This window comes from Nansenia antarctica, assembly GCF_963989245.1.
Source record: "Nansenia antarctica genome assembly, chromosome: 4".
In the NCBI taxonomy this organism is placed as follows: Eukaryota; Metazoa; Chordata; class Actinopteri; order Argentiniformes; family Microstomatidae; genus Nansenia; species Nansenia antarctica.
In genome coordinates, this window is record NC_137689.1 from 44,707,237 (window position 1) to 44,729,847 (window position 22,611).

The 22,611-nt window shown below is 45.3% G+C and overlaps 1 protein-coding gene across 1 annotated transcript in view; it reads right to left on the reverse strand.

Annotated features, from left to right (window-relative positions):
* The window catches only part of col27a1a (collagen, type XXVII, alpha 1a), a gene marked incomplete at both ends in the record, with an annotated part of 120,368 nt that overhangs the window by 32,463 nt on the left and 65,294 nt on the right, over positions 1-22,611 (reverse strand). The window contains 13 exons of the mRNA XM_080529368.1: positions 2,942-2,995; positions 4,035-4,088; positions 7,947-8,000; positions 8,184-8,237; positions 13,994-14,038; positions 14,218-14,271; positions 17,769-17,813; positions 17,929-17,982; positions 18,167-18,220; positions 18,380-18,433; positions 19,576-19,629; positions 20,019-20,072; positions 21,054-21,098. Of these exons, the coding sequence (XP_080385494.1) occupies positions 2,942-2,995; positions 4,035-4,088; positions 7,947-8,000; positions 8,184-8,237; positions 13,994-14,038; positions 14,218-14,271; positions 17,769-17,813; positions 17,929-17,982; positions 18,167-18,220; positions 18,380-18,433; positions 19,576-19,629; positions 20,019-20,072; positions 21,054-21,098 (675 nt within the window). The remainder of the gene's footprint in view (positions 1-2,941; positions 2,996-4,034; positions 4,089-7,946; positions 8,001-8,183; positions 8,238-13,993; positions 14,039-14,217; positions 14,272-17,768; positions 17,814-17,928; positions 17,983-18,166; positions 18,221-18,379; positions 18,434-19,575; positions 19,630-20,018; positions 20,073-21,053; positions 21,099-22,611) is intronic.

Here is a 22,611-nt window from a genome sequence, read left to right on the forward strand (position 1 = left end):
CGCTTCTGTCCAGTAAACACAGATGACATCACTCCAGAAGCAGTTCCATATCACTTCATTACGCTGCTGAATGTTTTCCGCCTGTCTCCCACAGCAGCATGAAGACTTCAGCGCCACAGAGACACATGGACACCAGCCCTGGACCTGGGACCATACACACTCACACATACACACCATACACACCAGCCCTGGACCTGGGACCATACACACTCACACATACACACTCACACATACACACTCACACACACCAGCCCTGGACCTGGGACCATACACACTCACACATACACACTCACACATACACACTCACACACACCAGCCCTGGACCTGGGACCATACACACTCACACATACACACTCACACACACCAGCCCTGGACCTGGGACCATACACACTCACACATACACACTCACACACACCAGCCCTGGACCTGGGACCATACACACTCACACATACACACTCACACACACCAGCCATGGACCTGGGACCATACACACTCACACATACACACTCACACACACCAGCCCTGGACCTGGGACCATACACACTCACACATACACACTCACACACACCAGCCCTGGACCTGGGACCATACACACTCACACATACACACTCACACATACACACTCACACACACCAGCCCTGGACCTGGGACCATACACACTCACACATACACACCATACACACCAGCCATGGACCTGGGACCATACACACTCACACATACACACTCACACACACCAGCCCTGGACCTGGGACCATACACACTCACACATACACACTCACACATACACACTCACACACACCAGCCCTGGACCTGGGACCATACACACTCACACATACACACCATACACACCAGCCATGGACCTGGGACCATACACACTCACACACACACACCATACACACCAGCCCTGGACCTGGGACCATACACACTCACACATACACACTCACACACACCAGCCCTGGACCTGGGACCATACACACTCACACATACACACTCACACACACCAGCCCTGGACCTGGGACCATACACACTCACTCACACATACACACTCACACATACACACTCACACACACCAGCCCTGGACCTGGGACCATACACACTCACACATACACACTCACACACACCAGCCCTGGACCTGGGACCATACACACTCACACATACACACCATACACACCAGCCCTGGACCTGGGACCATACACACTCACACATACACACTCACACACACCAGCCCTGGACCTGGGACCATACACACTCACACATACACACTCACACACACCAGCCCTGGACCTGGGACCATACACACTCACACATACACACTCACACACACCAGCCATGGACCTGGGACCATACACACTCACACATACACACTCACACACACCAGCCATGGACCTGGGACCATACACACTCACACATACACACTCACACACACCAGCCCTGGACCTGGGACCATACACACTCACACACACCAGCCCTGGACCTGGGACCATACACACTCACACATACACACTCACACACACCAGCCCTGGACCTGGGACCATACACACTCACACATACACACTCACACACACCAGCCCTGGACCTGGGACCATACACACTCACACATACACACTCACACACACCAGCCATGGACCTGGGACCATACACACTCACTCACACCTACACATTCACACATACACACCATACACACTCACACATACACACTCACACACACCAGCCCTGGACCTGGGACCATACACACTCACACATACACACTCACACACACCAGCCCTGGACCTGGGACCATACACACTCACACATACACACTCACACACACCAGCCATGGACCTGGGACCATACACACTCACTCACACATACACACTCACACACACCAGCCCTGGACCTGGGACCATACACACTCACACATACACACTCACACACACCAGCCATGGACCTGGGACCATACACACTCACTCACACATACACACTCAGACACACCAGCCCTGGACCTGGGACCATACACACTCACTCACACATACACACTCACACATACACACCATACACACCATACACACTCACACATACACACTCACACATACACACCATACACACTCACACATACACACTCACACATATACACCATACACACTCACACATACACACTCACACATACACACCATACACACTCACACATACACACCATACACACTCACACATACACACCATACACACTCACACATACACATACACACTCACACATACACACTCACACATACACACTCACACATACACACTCACTCACACATACACACTCACACATACACACCATACACACTCACACATACACACCATTCACACTCACACATACACACTCACACATACATACCATACACACTCACACATACACACTCACACATACACACCGTACACACTCACACATACACACTCACACCTACACACCATACACCCTCACACATCATACACACTCACACATACACACTCACACATACACACCATTCATACACACTCACACATACCATACACACTCACACATACACACTCACACATACACACTCACACCTACACACCATACACACTCACACATACACACTCACACATACACACCATACACACTCACACATACACACTCACACATACACACTCACTCACACATACACACTCACACATACACACTCACCCACACACACACACACACACACACACACACACACACACACACACACACACACCAAAGCGGACATTCACACCTCTGTGAGACGGGACAGACAGACCGGCCAAGCAGTGGAACCAGTGGTTCTGTGTGACCCAGACCCTCTCTGCAGTACCAGCACCAGTACCAGCACCAGTACCAACACCAGTACCAGTACCAGTACCAGCACCTCTCCACACTGAAAAGTGGAGTGAGCAACAGCAGCGTGAAACCCAGGCGGAACATTCCCTGCCTTACCCGTCTGCCTTTGGCTCCTCTGGTACCGATGGGGCCGCGGGACCCGGGGGTGCCCTGTGAAACAACAGAACGAGGGGGGGGGGGGGAGAGATAAAACAAAGGTTAGGAGTGACGGATGGCAGAGCCTCCCCTCGCCTACCCTGGGGGGTGCAGGCTGACCTCGGGAACACACTCGGGGGTTTGTTGTTAGATGTCACTCAGCCCAATTAAAGACTCTGGAGTCCCGGGGCTCCTCTGAGTCCTGTGTTTATATTTGTTTTGGTGCCTCAGCTCCCCCCCCCCACCACCCCCTCCCCCTCCCCCAGCCCTAACTCCAGACCAGCCCTGTCAGAGCCCGCCTGGCAGCACAGCGCCAGGGGCAAACACAGCACAGGGGCACATGGGGGGGGGGCGTCTAATTGGTCAGAGGTGTTGGGGTTTTGACTGACAGGAGGGTAACACAGCTTCAGCGGGAGGCTGCCAGCTCCCATAATCATCGGAAATACCTCAGAAACACTGTCTGAGGGCCACTGTTCACACACACCCTCGTACTGGATGGAAAATCACGAGTATCATAGCTTTAATAAACACACACCGAGTGTAAATAGATACATGTATGCTTCCAAGGTGCTGGTGGTTTATTAAGATGTGCTCAGTATGAATTTGAAGGACCCCTTGACTGGTCATTGATTATGGGGTCATGTCCAACCTGATTGGAGCGTTTTTTTCTGGTGTTTTTCCTGCGTAGCTGCTGTGGTGACAGGGCTCATACACACCTGCGGACCAGGCCTGAGGCTGTTAGGGAGCTCTAAGGAAGGGCCACAGATTCTCCAATATATCAAGAGCAAAACGCGTCTCAATAAAAGTAATTGAAGCCATGTGGGCTTGTGGGTCAGGTTTCAGATGTGTGTGGTACAGAGTGTGTGTGTGTGTGTGTCTTTATCTGTGTTTTTATGTGTGTGTGTGTGTGTGTGGGGGTGTGTGTGTGTGTGTGTGTGTGTGTGTGTGTGTGTGTGTGTGTGTGTGAATGTGTGTGTGTGTGTGTGTGTGTGTGTACGTGTGTGTGTGTGTGTGTGTGTGTGTGTGTGTGTGTGTGTGTGTGTGAGTAACTTACTGGTCTTCCTGGTTCTCCAGTGGCCCCACTTCCTCCCGGCGTCCCCGTATGACCCTGCAGAGACGACAACACAACGGGTTGAGTTCTAACTCCTGGTGACCCTCCCTACAGACAGAGGCCACGCCACTGTAGAACAACTACCACACAATATGTCTGCCCCATGAATACGACACACACACACACACACACACATTTCAAACAAATCAACCAGGTCGAGTGACACAAGGTGATCAGAATAATCTATCATCAAAGGAACACGAAAGGATTGAGAGACATTGTCCAGCCTCCTATTGGAAGGAAACATAATTTCTCATCCGAAGGATGTTGGTTGAGTGTAATTGAGATGAAAGGATGTGTAGAGACAGTCTGCTATGACACACTAGCTGCTGGATGTGCTCTGACAACCAGGAACCAGGAGGATGTTTCGATCCCAATCTGCAGAACATGACTGAGAGCAGTCCAGGCAGGGTTTCGAGTGTTAAACACACTATGCCAAACTATGTCTCCGGGTTATGTTTGGGTGTTACAGGGCTTATTGAGGAGGGAGGAAATGTGTGGGAGTTCACACACAACGGAGACGCGTGGGAAAAGGATGGAGGTGGTGGTGGTGGAGGAGGGGGAGGAGGAGGAGGAGGAGGAGGAGGAGGAGGAGGGCTGTGGTGGAGGAGGAGGAGGAGGAGGAGGAGGAGGTGGAGGAGGAGGAGGAGGAGGGCTACTGTGGTGGAGGAGGAGAAGGAGGGCTACTGTGGTGGAGGAGGAGGAGGGCTACTGTGGTGGAGGAGGAGGTGGTGGAGGAGGAGGAGGAGGAGGAGGTTCAGGTTCAGGTGATGAACACAGAGTCGAATGGTTTACCTCCACATCTGCCCAAACACTCAGGGAGCTGGGGGACGACTGCTGCCTCAGGGAAGGAGAGAGAGAGAGAGAGAGAGAAGGGGAGAGAGAGACAAGGAGAGAGAGAGAGAGAGAGAGAGAGAGAGAGAAGGGGAGAGAGAGAGGGGGGGAGATAGGGACACAGAGAGAGAGAGGGGCAGAGAGAGAGGAGAGAGAGAAGAGGAGAGAGAGAAGGGAAGAGAGAGAGAGGGAGAGAGACACACACAGGGAGAGAGAGAGAGGGGTAGAGAGAGGAGAGAGAGAAGGGGAGAGAGAGAAGGGGAGTGAGATAGAGAGACAGAGAGAGAGAGAGAGAGAGAGAGAGAGAGAGAGGAGAGAGAGAGAAGGGGAGAGAGAGAAGGGGAGAAAGAGAGAGAGAGAGAGGGGTAGAGAGAGAGGAGAGAGAGAAGGGGGGAGAGATAGAGAGACACAGAGAGAGAGAGAGAGTGGGGTAGAGAGAGTGGAGAGAGAGAGAGGGGGGGAGGGAGGGAGAGAGGGAGCAAGGGAGAGAGTGAGGGAGAGAGAGTGAGGGATAGAGGGAGAGAGAGAGGTGGGGGAGAGAGTGAGGGAGAGAGAGAGAGGGGGAGAGAGAGAGAGAGTGGGGGGGAGAGAGAGTGAGAGAGAGGAGGGGGGAGAGAGAGGGAGAGAGAGGGAGAGAGAGAGAGAAAGGGAGAGGAAGGAGGAAAGAGAGAGACTTTCCCAAAAGACAGTGCTTTTACATTCCACATGGGTTCTTCTATGTTTTGTTTGTGTATCAAGCTCATTGCTCTATTTCTGTACATGTTAAGCCTCTTGTTCCATCAAATAATCATCTAAGACCAAACAGTTCCCACAGCTGAGGCATACAGCACAGCCAGCAGGTACTGATCTCATACCTTAATTGTAAAAGACCAGAACAAGTAGGATCTTTCTATTATGACTGGCTGTAGAGATGTGCTGGTCAGCTCTTTGTCGTGTGACGCAGCCTTTTCCAGGAATAATGTGCAGCTGAGAGAAGCAGACGGCCCTACGTATGAGTCAGGCCTCTCCCCTTCCCCTCCTCTCCTCTCCTCTTCTTCCTTCCCCCCCCCCCCCTCCTCTCCTCCTCTCCTCCTCTCCTCTCCAGCCCCATAGGAAGACCACTGGACATAGGCCAGCAGGACACCAGGCTGTGTTTCAACATGACTTCATCTCATCCACGATGGCCAGTCATACTACAGTATATCATCTTATATAACATCAGTAAATGCTGCTTCTGTTGTTCTGTGGATGACCAACGAATCTAAGGGAGGGGAGGGGTGGGGTGGGGGTATAGTCAGGCAGCATTAGAGTTCCTCTATATTCCAGCAAAGCCCCTAAGGTCAGCTGGGACTAATCAGCTAATCATTCCAAGAGTGAAAACAAAACATGGCGTAGCAGCTTTTAGTCACTCTGCCACGTGCTCCTGGAACAAACTCGCTGAATAAATCAAACAGGCCCAAACCCTAAAAATATTTAAATCTAAGCTAAAAACCTTCATGTTTTGCAACATTTATGATTAAACACTAACACTTCCATCCATGCCTTTTTATTCATTTCTATTATCTTATTCATTATGTTATTAAATGTTTATCTATGTATATATATCTATTCTATCAGTTTACTTTTATTTTTTAATCTGTTTACTTTTCTCCTCTTGATGTATCTTTTTAATATTGTATGTAAATCACTTTGAATTGGCCCTGAAATGTGCTCTACAAATAAACTGGCCTGGCCTTACATGATGGAGTCTGTCTGCCTGACGCCCGTTGAAGACTGGTAGTGACGAGTAGGAGGAGTCTTTAAACAATCTGTTTCCTGTCTTGAAGCCGTTCAAGCGTGTCTGAATAAGTATGCAAATAACAACTGACTGGGAACAACTAAAAGAGGCTCAAATGCAAAAGTGGGCTACAAATGCTTCAGGGTCAAAGGCTCCAGGCATCCAGTTCATTTTAAGAGAAGCGGTGGTGGTCATATGGTTTTCACATTAGGGTGGGTCCGTCCACTGCCACCCAGTTGTGTTTGCAGGAAGGGGGGGTCTGTTACTGTTGTTTGTGAGGGGAGCTTTCTGTACATCTCACAGAGACACAGACAAACTGTACTCTTCTGATTCCACTCCTGTACGGAATGAGTTTGTGGTTATGTATGCAAGAGAAAGCAAACACGCACGCACGCACGCAAGCACACACGCAGACACACGCATGCAGACACACACACGCAGACACACGCAACACACACACACACATGTGTGTGTGTGTGTGTGTGCTAGTATCTGTGTGTGTGTGTGTGTGTGTGTGTGTGTGTGTGTAACGTGGCTCTTGGATGTGATCCAGACATAAGTGTGCAGTCAACAGGGTCCAGCTGCCTGGGTGACATGTGAGATCACACACGCGTATCACAGCACTCCCCCCAACACCGGCAGATCTGGGCCCCGGCCCGCTGCCATGGTTACTCAGGGAGGCTGAGATCATCCCAGAGTCCATCCAGACTGGAGGAGAAGGTCACTGGTGTGGAACTGTATAGTGACTGTCTCTATCCCAGGGCCCATATATTCCCATGGGAATAACACACACATCTTAATCTTCGAAGACCCACTCTAAGCCTGCCTTTTATGATGAGCCCTCCCCTCACGACCCCCTGACTCCAGAAGACTTCCTTGCTGTCTCTAACCACCACATGTACTGTATTCACTACCACATGTACTGTATTCATTACCACATGTACTGTATTCACTACCACATGTACTGTATTCACTACCACATGTACTGTATTCATCACATGTACTGTATTCACTACCACATGTACTGTATTCACTACCACATGTACTGTATTCACTACCACATGTACTGTATTCACTACCACATGTACTGTATTCACTACCACATGTACTGTATTCACTACCACATGTACTGTATTCATCACATGTACTGTATTCACTACCACATGTACTGTATTCATCACATGTACTGTATTCACTACCACATGTACTGTATTCAGTCTTCCATTTGGAGTCTTTTCTCTCCCCCCCAAAAATGTCTCTCTTACCGATGTTCCCTTTTCCCCTTCTGGTCCAGGATGGCCCATCTCCCCTCGATCCCCCTGAAAACACACACACACACACACACACACACACACACACACACACACACACACACACGCACACACAGAATAGTAAGATCAAACACTCAAGCAGACTACATGGCCTGTGGAGGATGGGGGTTGGGTGGGTCAGGGACAATAATAGTGTTCTAGGACTAAGGATCAGAGATCAGATGTTCTCACCTTCTCCCCTGCCAGTCCAGCCTCTCCTACAGGTCCAATGAAGCCCACCAGACCCTGCAGAACAACAAAGTCAGAGGTTGCGTTCGTAAATTCCCTCTGGAAATCTGATCAGCACTCATGGAATGCCTCTTGTCCAATCAAATGACTTGGTCCCTTCATGACTTGAACCCAGTGTGCACTCTGGCGCTCTCAGAGAGAGTTTACGAACACAGCCAGAGAGGGAGGGAATGCAACAATAAAAACAAAGACGGGCTGTTATGTTGTTGTTATGATGTCGTTATGTTGTTGTTATGTTATGATGTTGTTATGATCAGGGGTGCACATAACTGGTGCGCCAGTGCGCATGCGTCGCCAAAATGCATGCTGCGCGGCAGATCAGCGGCATGAACGCGCTCTTGCGCACCAACAGCTGGAAGCGCTGGGAGAGGAATTTACTTCCTCAAAATCCAACTGCTGACTGCTGCCTGCTGCATCACTGCAAGCCCCACTAAGTGACTATTTGCCGTCCCCTCAGCCGAAGGCCCGACGAGTAATCCATCACAACAGTCGACCGACGACGACCACGGCGACTCCCCTCACGAAAACATTCGGAAAGTATCTAACTTGTACTTTCATTCCGCGTATCGCGTATCGCACGGTTATCACGCCGACACGTGAAAATTCAGTCCCGAACGACTCGTCGCTAAAAGGAAAAACAACACCAAGGGACACGTTTCTTTTCTCTGAAGCTTTCAAACGTTCAGACGTTTGTTTTACAGCTTCATTATCGCACCTCGACCACGGACCCAGGGAATATGGTTGGGAATTCTATTAGAAGAAAAAAAAAAGACTTTGTTGCACAATCAAAATAATGAGCTATTTAAAGTGATAGCCTACAACATCCTCTACCATGGTTGAAATTGAGGACAGTATTAACAGCAGTCAAGAGAGCAGTGATGATGATGATTAAGCTTGTAGCATAAGTAAATGCTTAGGCTGTAACTTTTTGTTGAAAAGTTGATTTCAGTGTTTACAGAACAGAGCAGTGCTTAAAGAGATGTCAGTTGATTTCATTGTGTTTAAAGAACAGACATTCAGTTAGTGCTTAAAGAGATGTCAGTTGATTTCATTGTGTTTAAAGGAGTCTGACAGACTTTCATGCTTAAAGAGCAGTCATTTGATTTTGCATTTGTTTCTTTTGTTTTGCACACAATCATTTGTTCGTTCATCTTTATTTATGAATAAATGTCGTTTTGCTAATATGAGTTATCCCTTTTTCATCCATCCTGTGGGACGGGTCGTGACTCGCGAGCTCGGGGAGCACCAAGCAGCATCCCTAGGTGCTCCTCTGAGCACTGGCCCCAAAAAGTTATGTGCACCCCTGGTTATGATGTTATGTTGTTGTTATGATGTTGTTATGTTGTTATGATGTTATGATGTTGTTATTATGTTGTTATGGTGTTATGATGTTGTTATAATGTTATGATGTTCTTATGACGTTATGATGTTGTTATGATGTTGTTATAATGTTGTTATGATGTTATGATGTTATGATGTTGTTATAATGTTGTTATGGTGTTATGATGTTGTTATAATGTTATGATGTTCTTATGACGTTATGATGTTGTTATGATGTTGTTATGATGATGTTGTTATGTTGTTATGATGTTGTGATGTTATGATGTTGTTATGTTGTTATGATGTTATGATGTTGTTATGATGTTTTTATGTTGTTATGATGTTATGATGTTATTATGATGTTGTTATGTTGTTATATTGTTATGATGTTGTTATTATGTTGTTATGATGTTGTTATGTTGTTATGATGTTGTTATGATGTTGTTATGTTGTTATGATGTTATTATGATGTTGTTATGTTGTTATATTGTTATGATGTTGTTATTATGTTGTTATGATGTTGTTATGTTGTTATGATGTTGTTATGATGATGTTGTTATGTTGTTATGATGTTGTGATGTTATGATGTTGATATTATGTTATTATGATGTTATTATGATGTGATGATGATGTTATGATGTTGTTATGTTGTTATGATGTTGTTATGATGTTGTTATGATGTTATGATGTTGTTATTATGTTGTTATGTTGTTATGTTGTTATGATGTTGTTATGATATTGTTATGTTGTTGTTATGTTGTTATGATGTTATGATGTTGTTATGATGTTGTTATGATGATGTAAACCGTTTCTTTCCATCTGCAGTTAGCCTCATCAACAAGGCCCGGGACCCCCACTGACACAGACTCTTACCCTGCCCCCATAGACACTATATATTGTAAATATTAATTCATATGTATATCTTACTTAATTGTATATCTATGCTTCTTGGCGTTTTTTGTACTACTTGCTTTTTAATTCTTGCTTTTTAATTCTTATTCTTATTATTCTTATGTTGTCTGTATGCACCAACAACCACAGCAAATTCCTTGTACGTGAAAACTACTTGACAAATAAAATCATTCTGATTCTGATTCTGATTCGGGTTATGATGTTGTTATGTTGTTATGATGTTGTTATGATGTTGTTATGATGTTATGATGTTATGTTGTTATTATGCTGTTATGATGTTGTTATGATGTTATGATGTTGTTATGATGTTGTTATGATGTTATGATGTTGTTATGATGTTATGATGCTGTTATGATGTTGTTATGATGTTATGATGTTGTTATGATGTTATGATGCTGTTATGATGTTGTTATGATGTTATGATGTTGTTATGATGTTATGATGCTGTTATGATGTTATGATGTTGTTATGATGTTGTTATGATGATGTTGTTATGTTGTTATGATGTTGTGATGTTATGATGTTATGTTGTTGTGATGTTGTTATGTTGTTATGATGTTGTGATGTTATGATGTTGATATGATGTTGTTATGATGTTATGATGTTATTATGATTTTATGATGTTGTTATGATGTTATGATGTTGTTATGATGTTATGATGATGTTATGATGTTGTTATGATGTTGTTATGTTGTTATGATGTTATGATGTTGTTATGATGTTGTTATGTTGTTATGATGATGTTGTTATGTTGTTGTTATGATGTTATTATGATGTTGTTATGTTGTTGTTATGATGTTATGATGTTGTTATGATGTTGTTATGTTGTTATGATGATGTTGTTATGTTGTTGTTATGATGTTATTATGATGTTGTTATGATGTTGTTATGATGTTATTATGATGTTGTTATGATGTTATGATGTTGTTATGTTGTTATGATGTTATGATGTTGTTATGATGTTGTTATGTTGTTATGATGTTATGATGTTGTTATGTTGTTATGATGTTGTTATGATGCTGTTATGATGTTGTTATGTTATGATGTTGTTATGATGTTGTTATGATGATGTAAACCGTTTCTTTCCATCTGCAGTTAGCCTCATCAACAAGGCCCGGGACCCCCACTGACACAGACTCTTACCCTGCCCCCATAGACACTATATATTGTAAATATTAATTCATATTTATATCTTACTTAATTTTATATCTATGCTTCTTGGCGTTTTTTGTACTACTTGCTTTTTAATTCTTGCTTTTTAATTCTTATTCTTATTATTCTTATGTTGTCTGTATGCACCAACAACCACAGCAAATTCCTTGTACGTGAAAACTACTTGACGAATAAAGTCATTCTGATTCTGATTCGGGTTATGATGTTGTTATGTTGTTATGATGTTGTTATGTTGTTATGTTGTTATGATGTTGTTATGATGTTGTTATGATGATGTTATGATGATGTTATGATGTTGTTATGTTGTTATGATGTTGTTATGTTGTTATGTTGTTATTATGCTGTTATGATGTTGTTATGATGTTATGATGTTGTTATGATGTTGTTATGATGTTATGATGTTGTTATGATGTTATGATGCTGTTATGATGTTGTTATGATGTTATGATGTTGTTATGATGTTATGATGCTGTTATGATGTTGTTATGATGTTATGATGTTGTTCTGATGTTATGATGTTGTTATGATGTTGTTATGATGATGTTGTTATGTTGTTATGATGTTGTGATGTTATGATGTTATGTTGTTGTGATGTTGTTATGTTGTTATGATGTTGTGATGTTATGATGTTGATATGATGTTGTTATGATGTTATGATGTTATTATGATTTTATGATGTTGTTATGATGTTATGATGTTGTTATGATGTTATGATGATGTTATGATGTTGTTATGATGTTGTTATGTTGTTATGATGTTATGATGTTATGTTGTTATGATGATGTTGTTATGTTGTTGTTATGATGTTATTATGATGTTGTTATGTTGTTATGATGTTGTTATGATGTTATGATGTTGTTATGTTGTTGTTATGATGTTATGATGATGTTATGATGTTGTTATGATGTTGTTATGTTGTTATGATGTTATGTTGTTATGATGATGTTGTTATGTTGTTGTTATGATGTTATTATGATGTTGTTATGTTGTTGTTATGATGTTATTATGATGTTGTTATGATGTTGTTATGATGTTATTATGATGTTGTTATGTTGTTGTTATGATGTTATTATGTTGTTGTTATGATGTTATTATGATGTTGTTATGTTGTTATGATGTTGTTATGATGTTATGATGTTGTTATGTTGTTGTTATGATGTTATGATGATGTTATGATGTTGTTATGATGTTGTTATGTTGTTATGATGTTATGTTGTTATGATGATGTTGTTATGTTGTTGTTATGATGTTGTTATGATGTTGTTATGTTGTTGTTATGATGTTATTATGATGTTGTTATGATGTTATGATGTTGTTATGTTGTTATGATGTTATGATGTTGTTATGATGTTGTTATGTTGTTATGATGTTATGATGTTGTTATGTTGTTATGATGTTGTTATGATGTTGTTATGTTATGATGTTATGATGTTATTATGTTGTTATGATGTTGTTATGTTGTTGTTATGATGTTGTTATGATGTTGTTATGATGTTGTTATGTTGTTGTTATGATGTTATGATGTTGTTATGATGTTGTTATGATGATGTAAACCGTTTCTTTCCATCTGCAGTTAGCCTCATCAACAAGGCCCGGGACCCCCACTGACACAGACTCTTACCCTGCCCCCATAGACACTATATATTGTAAATATTAATTCATATTTATATCTTACTTAATTTTATATCTATGCTTCTTGGCGTTTTTTGTACTACTTGCTTTTTAATTCTTGCTTTTTAATTCTTATTCTTATTATTCTTATGTTGTCTGTATGCACCAACAACCACAGCAAATTCCTTGTACGTGAAAACTACTTGACGAATAAAGTCATTCTGATTCTGATTCGGGTTATGATGTTGTTATGTTGTTATGTTGTTATGATGTTGTTATGATGATGTTATGATGATGTTATGATGTTGTTATGATGTTGTTATGATGTTGTTATGATGTTGTTATGACGTTATGATGTTATGATGTTATGATGTTGTTATGATGATGTTATGTTGTTATGATGTTATGATGTTGTTATGATGTTGTTATTATGCTGTTATTATGTTGTTATGATGTTGTTATGATGATGTTATGATGATGTTATGATGTTGTTATGATGATGTTATGATGTTGTTATGATGTTGTTATGACGTTATGATGTTATGATGTTGTTATGATGTTGTTATGACGTTATGATGTTATGATGTTGTTATGATGTTGTTATGATGTTGTTATGATGATGTTATGTTGTTATGATGTTATGATGTTGTTATTATGCTGTTATTATGTTGTTATGATGTTGTTATGATGTTGTTCTGATGCTGTTATGATGCCAGGCCCAGGGAGGACATCCTTACCCTCTCACCCATGGCTCCAACATTCCCTAGGATCCCAGGCTCTCCCTGCAGGAACACATGTCATGTTAAGAGACAAAAAAAATGCATACGTCATATATTCATACATCACAATGAAATACATTAATAAGAGATAAATAAATAACACAGAGGTCAGGGGAATGATATCAAATATGATTCCACGAACATCTAGAATCACAAAACAGGACACAGCTGTGTCACCTCACCTTCACCCCTTCCGGACCCATTTTCCCAGGGAATCCCTTTCTCCCGACTCTACCCTAAACAGAAGACACAGCAGACTGTTAACTCACCCACCCGGGATGGAGATGCAAGTACATTCAAGACACAGAAATAATGCACCAGATGCTGCTAGGCCCTATTGCAATTTCTTAATGGTGGTATCTGATTGAAGACATCATGGGAGTAAAGGCACATGTAGCAGGGCTAAATCAGCAGTAGCAAGCATGAGTCAGCTGGTTTTAGAGTGTCCGAGAGGGCTTGGTTGAATTAGAAGGTTGACTGAGGGTTCAGTGACCATAAGTGGACATTCACAGGGTTGAGAAAACAGTTTTTTTTTTTTTGCTGTAACTCAGGGTCACAGAAGTCTGTGTCCAAGTATCAATGACATCAATGGCTCAACAGTCCCACACTTTTACCCACTAGCTGTTCCAGGGGGCTGTCCACGACTCGTTTGAAAGTCACAATGTAATTCGCTGGAAAGTGGAAAAACAGATTATTGTAGTAATACTTGTGTGAGAATTAATATGGTTTGGTGAAATATTTATATAAACCTGTTCCTCCAGGGCTGACCGCAGCCGTCTGTTTTTGTGAATTTGTTTCGCCAGATTTAGATTTATATCTGTGTTGGTCTATGTTAGCCACTCATCACAGCAGGAAAGAGAGGAAAGGAAGAGAAAGAGAAGAGAGTGAATGAGGGAGAGAGAGAGAGAGAGAGAGAGAGAGAGAGAGGCTCTTCCCAGAGAGAGTAATGAGTATAGCAGACAGCTGGTTGAGTGAAGCTCAGGAGGAAAGCACTGTGGCACCTGGCCAGAGATCACTCAGTCAGAGGAGCAGCCAAACACTTCCCCTGTGAGGGGAGGAAGAGAGAGGGAGAGAGAGAGAGAGTGAGAGAGAGAGAGAGCTGGAGGGAGACAGAGAAAGATAGAGGCAGAGAGAGAGAGAGAGGCAGAGAGAGAGGGAGAGAGAGAGGGAGTGAGGGAGAGAGAGAGAGAGAGGGGGGACGGAGAGACAGATAGGGAGAGAGAGAGGCAGAGAGAGGGAGAGAGAGGGAGAGAGAGAGGGAGAGGCAGAGAGAGGGAGAGAGAGGGAGAGATAGAGGGAGAGAGGGAGAGGCAGAGAGAGGGAGAGAGGGAGAGATAGAGGGAGAGAGAGAGAGGCAGAGAGAGGGAGAGAGAGAGAGAGAGAGAGAGAGAGAGAGAGAGAGAGAGAGAGAGAGAGAGGGAGAGAAAAAAGGGCTAAAAGGAAAATAAGTAGAATCACGAGTGGGTGAAAAGGGGGAGGAGGGAGGTAGATATAAAGGAGGGAGGAGGGAGGTAGATATAAAGGAGGCAGGAGGGAGGTAGATATAAAGGAGGGAGGAGGGAGGAGGGAGGTAGATATAAAGGAGGGAGGAGGGAGGTAGATATAAAGGAAGGAGGAGGGAGGAATATATAAAGGAGGGAGGAGGGAGGTAGATATAAAGGAGGCAGGAGGGAGGTAGATATAAAGGAGGCAGGAGGGAGGTAGATATAAAGGAGGGAGGAGGGAGGTAGATATAAAGGAGGGAGGAGGGGGGTAGATATAAAGGAAGGAGGAGGGAGGAATATATAAAGGAGGGAGGAAGGAGGTAGATATAAAGGAGGGAGGAGGGAGGTAGATATAAAGGAAGGAGGAGGGAGGAATATATAAAGGAGGGAGGAGGGAGGTAGATATAAAGGAGGGAGGAGGGAGGTAGATACAAAGGAGGGAGGAGGGACGTAGATATAAAGCAATGGACTGTCAGAGAAAGAGATTTAGTTTAACTAAATAGACAGAGCAGAAATTTGAGAGATGGTAGGAAACGTAAAGTCATTTTCGCATTATATTTACTTCTACTTACTTACTGCTTTTAAAACATTGAAACACGAAAGTGACTGTCCGCTACCTCTGAACCTTGTCACTAACCAAGAAAACAGACATCCCCCCTGGTGGTAGTAGGCAGACATTGCGCCACACAGTTATTGGCGAGAGCAATCTCAGAGGCATATGTTGAATGAATGAATGGTCTTTATTATGTTGCATGCTTTGCTGCTCTTCTCTGCCTTCCTTCCACATCACGGTGGTAGGCCTGAAGTAAGACGAGTTGGGAGGAGGTCTAGCAACTGGCGGTGTGGTGTGCTGACAACAACCTGACCCTCAACACCAGTAAGACTTCCTGAGGAGACTAAAGAAAGCCCAGCTGTCTCCCAGGATCCTGACCAACTTCTACCGCTGCTCCATTGAGAGCATCCTAACCAACTACATCACAGTGTGGTATGGCAACTGCACTGTGTCCGACCGGAAGGCCCTGCAACGGGTGGTGAAAACTAGGGATGCCCCGATACAGTTTTTTGCCACCAATACCAATCACCGATAATCTATGAGCAATATCGGCTGATATACGGACGATACCGATCAAATAATAGCCTAATGCTAATAGGCTAATAAAAAAAAAACATTCACTAGATTAACAATAAACAGACGGAACAGCGCAGTGCACACTGTGTTGTCGGCCTGAGTAAGCACAGTTGAAGCAAGGGAGTGACTGGAAATGCCACCGGTGCGCACTGCGTAAACATATCACAAATGTGCATTTGAAAGTAAGTAATCTAGTAAGTAAGCTAGCTAACTACGATTGGAAATGAAGTAGTAGTAGTTTTAGTTTAACAAGCATGCGAGAGTGGCTCGTTTGGGTTAATGAGCATGCGACAATAAATTGGTTCACATTGTTTGCGTCATTGATCGGTTGTCGTGATTGGTGACTAGAACGCATTAGCGGATTTTCCCGATTTCATATTTTTACTGATTATCGTCTGATTCCGATTACTAGCCGATCGATCGGGGCATCCCCCCCCCCCAACATGGGGTACACTGACTCTCAGTATCCCCCTCGGTCACTGTGGACAACCAATTTAGCCTTTGCACTACTGCTAGTTGCACACACCCCTGGTCACTGTGAACACTCAATTACCCTTTGCACTAGCCTCTGTTTATACCTCTGTATACACCTTGGAGAACCCAGGAAAGGAATCTGACATGCAGCCAGCTAGGTTCATATTGGGGTGGCAGGTAGCCTAGAAGTTAGAGAGGCCGGTTAGCAATCAGAAGGTCGTTGGTTTGATGCCCTATTCTACTGACCCTATTCTACTGACCCTATTCTACTGACCCTATTCTACTGACCCTATTCTACTGACCCTATTCTCTAAGGACTAGGTCAAACAGCCCCTCACGGCCAGGGGGAGACACAACAGTGTCAGCGCTTAGAGACAAATCATATTGACATGCGTTCAGATGACAGCTAGCTTTGCCATATGAAGAGAACACACGCACACGCACACGCACACGCACACACACACACACACACACACACACACACACACACACACACACACACACACACACACACACAAAGGGTGAATGAGACATTAGAGAGTTCCAGGAGCCAGGGGCTAAGCTGGGATGAAGAGCTCAGACGACATTAAAAACCAGACAATGAGATGAATCGCTGCTCTCTGCTGCTCATCCAATCAGCACTCACCTCCAGCCCTGTCAGCCCCGGTGGTCCCAGTGGGCCTTCGTCTCCCTGAGAACAACAAGGGGACGTTCTTAGCACGCTCCTTTATTGAAATGATACAGAGATGGTTCTTCTCACAGTTGTTTTATTGCATACAGTAGAGCATGGCTAGGGTGTACCATACCTCCAGTCCTGGCGTCCCTCTCGGTCCTGGTAAACCCCTGGTTCCTAGCTTCCCCTGGAGAAAAGCAGAAGGTCTTTAACTGCATGTTGTACTGCACATGCACCATCAAGACACATCTACCATGTGGTTGTACAGAACTCTTTGTCATAGTGATAAAGGCTGATTAACATCCATCAACATTTGATGCAAGAACCCAACGGAACAGAGGAGCCAACACAGAATGAGGGTTCAGTTTAACCTTTGGTCCTTCCAGGCCGTTCTCCCCCGGGGGGCCCATGTCTCCAGGGAAACCCTGTGTTTCAGACCAAAAACAAATGTATGAGGTCATTTGCACAGGAAAGAGTGTATCAGAAAGGCCACCTGTTTTTGTTGTCATTGATAAGAATTGACACATGTGGGTGTTTAAGTGTTTGTGTGAGTGTGTTGTGCTGCCGTGTGGGGAGGTCCTCACCTCTGCACCTCCAGGGCCAGGTGTGCCGTCAGGCCCTCTCTCCCCCGGCCGGCCCTGGGAGGAAGGAAATAAGTAAGTAAGTAAGAAATAAGTAAGTAAGTAAGTAAGTAAGTAAAGTTCATTTCTATAGCACCTATCACAGACCAGGGGTCACAAAGTGCTTTACATATAAAAACACAATAAAAGAGCAAAGATTATAGCAGGTTAAAAGAAATAGGTAAACAAGTGAAAATAAGAACAAGAAACTACGGAGCCCCCCTGGGGTCACATGGTAGATTTTTTTTTTTAATGTGTGAATCCGTTCCCTCGATTTAGTAAATCCGTTCCCTCGATTTAGTAATCCGTTCCCTCGGTTTAGTAATTCATTCCCTCGGTTTAGTAATTCGTTCCCTCGGTATAGTAATTCGTTAGGGTTAGGGTTAAGATTAAGGTTAAGGTTAGGGTTAGGGTTAGGGTTAGGCCCTACAAGCCAGAACGATCGCAAGGATTCTAACCCTAACCCTAACCCTAATCCTTGCGATCGTTCTGGCTCGTAGGGCCTAACCCTAACCCTAACCTTAATCTTAACCCTAACCCTAACCCTAACGAATTACTAAATCGAGGGAACGAATTACTAAACCGAGGGAACGGATTCACACATCAAATATTTTTTTTCTACCGTGTGACCCCAGGGGGGCTCCGTAAGAAACAAATAACAAGTGTACAACAAATAATAACAGGACACAAGAAGACAGGCTTTTGGGGTGAGCCAAAAGCCTGTCTGTACAGGACAGTCTCAAGCTGTTTTTTTAAAAGCTTCGACCGAGACCGCTGATCTAAGGGAAGAGCATTCCAAAGTTTGGGAGCCACGGTTTTGGAATGCTCGATCACCTTTAGTTTTTAGTCTGGCACGGGGGGACAACCAACAAACCCTGGTCAGAGGACCTGAGAGACCTAGTGGGGCTGTAAGGACGCAGGAGGACATGAGTAGACGATGGCATCAGTGATGTTATACAGACCTACAGGATCTATCTAGAAAAGCATCTCCTAAAGCTTCAACTCAAATTGGATTCGTTATCGGTCAAAGAGGGTATTCCTGTACTGTACTGAATACAACTTGAACTTCCTATCCACCAGCTAGCTAGTCTATCTGGCCAACTCTTCCTGGGTGTAGAACTTGGAACTTGGAATTAGAATACATCGGTCGGAAAACTCACCTGTAGTCCAGGTTTCCCTCGGGTGCCTGGTAACCCTGGAATGCCCTGGATACCCTGTGGGACACACAGTCAACAGGTCTCAGTCAACACAGTCAGCAGCCAGGCAGCTTCCAGAGCATCGTCCATGGAGGTCAATGGGAACGTTACCAGACATTTAGACGTGCATGACTGGTTAGTCTCTGGGTCTTATGAGACCATTCCATTGTGTTGTCTGATATTAAGGAGGGGGGTTCTTCTCACACCGAAATGGATAGACAGGTTTTTTTTTTTTTTTACATAAGAGTTTTCCATAGGCTGGAGAAGACATCTGGCTAAAGCATACCTCCAAAGGGACAGGGCAGTAGCCAAGGCTGTCTGAGGTGGGGGGGGGGGGGGGAGGCCGACAGAGGGAGAACAGAGGGGGAGAGAAAGGGTTAATGTTATGGGTGAATGAACGGGGATACCTTGTCTCCCTGGAACCCGATCTCGCCCTGCTCTCCAGGAAGCCCAACTTCACCCTGATGGGGGGAGGGAGGGAGGGAGGGAGGGAGAGAGGGGGGGAGGGAGGGAGAGAGGGAGGGAGGGAGGGAGAGAGGGGGGGAGGGAGAGAGGGAGGGAGGGAGTGAGGGAGGGAGTGAGGGAGTGAGGGAGGGAGGGAGTGAGGGAGGGAGGGAGGGAGAGCGGGAGGGAGAGAGGGAGGGAGGGAGGGAGGGAGAGGGGAGAGAGGGAGGGAGAGAGGGAGGGAGGAAGAGAGTGGGGGAGGGAGGGGGGGGAGGGAGAGAGAGGGGGGGAGAGGGAGGGAGGGAGAGAGGGAGGGAGGGAGAGAGGGGGGGAGGGAGAGAGGGGGGGGGAGAGAGAGAGGGGGGGAGGTGGTGAGGGATGGGGGATAGAGAGAAGAAGAGGGGAAAGAGGGAGCACACCATCAGGAAAGGTGAAATGTTTCATTGTCTCTTGGTCGTTTGACATTCAGCAATTTCGACAGACAATACTCATTACAGTTTCGCAAAGATTTGCATTCAACAACAGCACAATTCATCACGTCCTGCGTCAGCACAGATGATCAAAACAACATGAGGGGGTTTCTTCATGTGGTGCTGATCTGTCTAAATGAATTACAACTTTTACTATTACTAATTACTCCACACGTCCACGTGCCCCAGAAACAGAGCCAGTGTTCAACAGATGAATTGTGGCACAATAGTGTGTGGGAAATGGGAGAAAAAAAACAGGGTGTCGGCTCCCCTGAACTATCGTGTTGTGGCCCTAAACTCGGACGTGAGTCAGTTACAGCGGCACTCATACAAGGCTTGAAGGAGCTCTCACATCACATGCTTTACAAAGGCAAACAAGCAACAGGAGGATGTTTTGTATGGTTTGACCAAGGGGGGGGGGGGCGCTCGCTTGGAGATAGCATGCTCTATACAAGCTGGAGGGCAACGAGTGCATCTCCTTCACATGCTGCTCCAAACTCAGGCAATAACGGGAATTATTCAGATCACCTTATCACCTTTCAGTCCTGGTTCTCCTGGGTTGCCGGGCACCCCCTGAAAAACACCCACACACAGGTTAGGACCCCCCCACGTCGACGTCACAGCTCGGGGTACAGGTTGCCCCCTAAGTAGAAATCTTGGGTCAGATTACCCTCCTTTCAATCCTATCCTAAACAACTAGAGGCAAGAACCAGATCTTCGATCAGCACTTAAAGTGGCAATCAGGTAATTGGTTCATACATGTGTTAACTCATTATTTCTACAGTATAGAGCCATTGATTCTTGTTGTAAACAATGCAGTTATAAACAAACACTGTATAGCTTCCACACATGGTTAAAACCACACAAATAAACCTTTCATCATGGCATAATCAGTCTGCCACCCCTTCTCCTTAGTCTCATAGCCCCCTTCTCCTTAGGTCTCATAGCCCCCCCTCTCCTCTTAGTCTCATAGCCCCCCCTCTCCTCTTAGTCTCATAGCCCCCCTCTCCTCTTAGTCTCATAGCCCCCCCTCTCTCTTAGTCTCATAGCCCCCTCTCCTCTTAGTCTCATAGCCCCCCTCTCCCTTAGTCTCATAGCCCCCCCTCTCTCCTCTTAGTCTCATAGCCCCCTCTCCTCTTAGTCTCATAGCCCCCCTCTCCTCTTAGGCCTCATAGCCCCCCTCTCTCCTCTTAGTCTCATAGCCCCCCCCTCTCCTCTTAGTCTCATAGCCCCCCTCTCTCTTAGTCTCATAGCCCCCCCTCTCCTCTTAGCCCATAGCCCCCCTCTCTCCTCTTAGTCTCATAGCCCCCCCCTCTCCTCATAGTCTCATAGCCCCCCCCTCTCCTTAGTCTCATAGCCCCCCCTGCTCCTTAGTCTCATAGCCCCCTATCTTAGTCTATAGCCTCATTAGCCCCCCTCTCCTCTTAGTCTCATAGCCCCCCCTCTCCTCTTAGTCTCATAGCCCCCCCTCTCCTCTTAGTCTCATAGCCCCCCCTCTCCTCTTAGTCTACATAGCCCCCCCTCTCCTCTAGTCTCCTAGCCCCCCCTCTCCTCTTAGTCTCATAGCCCCCCTCTCCCTTAGCCTCAGCCCCTCTCTCCTCTTAGTCTCATAGGCCCCCCTCTCCTCTTAGTCTCATAGCCCCCCTCTCCTCTTAGTCTCATAGCCCCCCTCTCTCCTCTTAGTCTCATAGCCCCCCCCTCTCCTCTTAGTCTCATAGCCCCCCTCTAGCTCTCCTCTTAGTCTCATAGCCCCCCCCTCTCCTCTTAGTCTCATAGCCCCCCCTCTCCTCTTAGTCTCATAGCCCCCCTCTCCTCTTAGTCTCTTAGCCCCCTCCCCCCCTAGCCCCCCTTCTCCTCTTAGTCTCATAGCCCCCCCCCTCTCCTTAGTCTCATAGCCCCCCCTCTCCTCTTAGTCTCTTAGCCCCCCCTCTCTCCTCTTAGTCTCATAGCCCCCCCTCTCTCCTCTTAGTCTCATAGCCCCCCCTCTCCCTCTTAGTCTCATAGCCCCCCTCGCCTCTTAGTCTCATAGCACCCCCCCTCTCTCCTCTTAGTCTCATAGCCCACCCTCTCCTCTTAGTCTCATAGC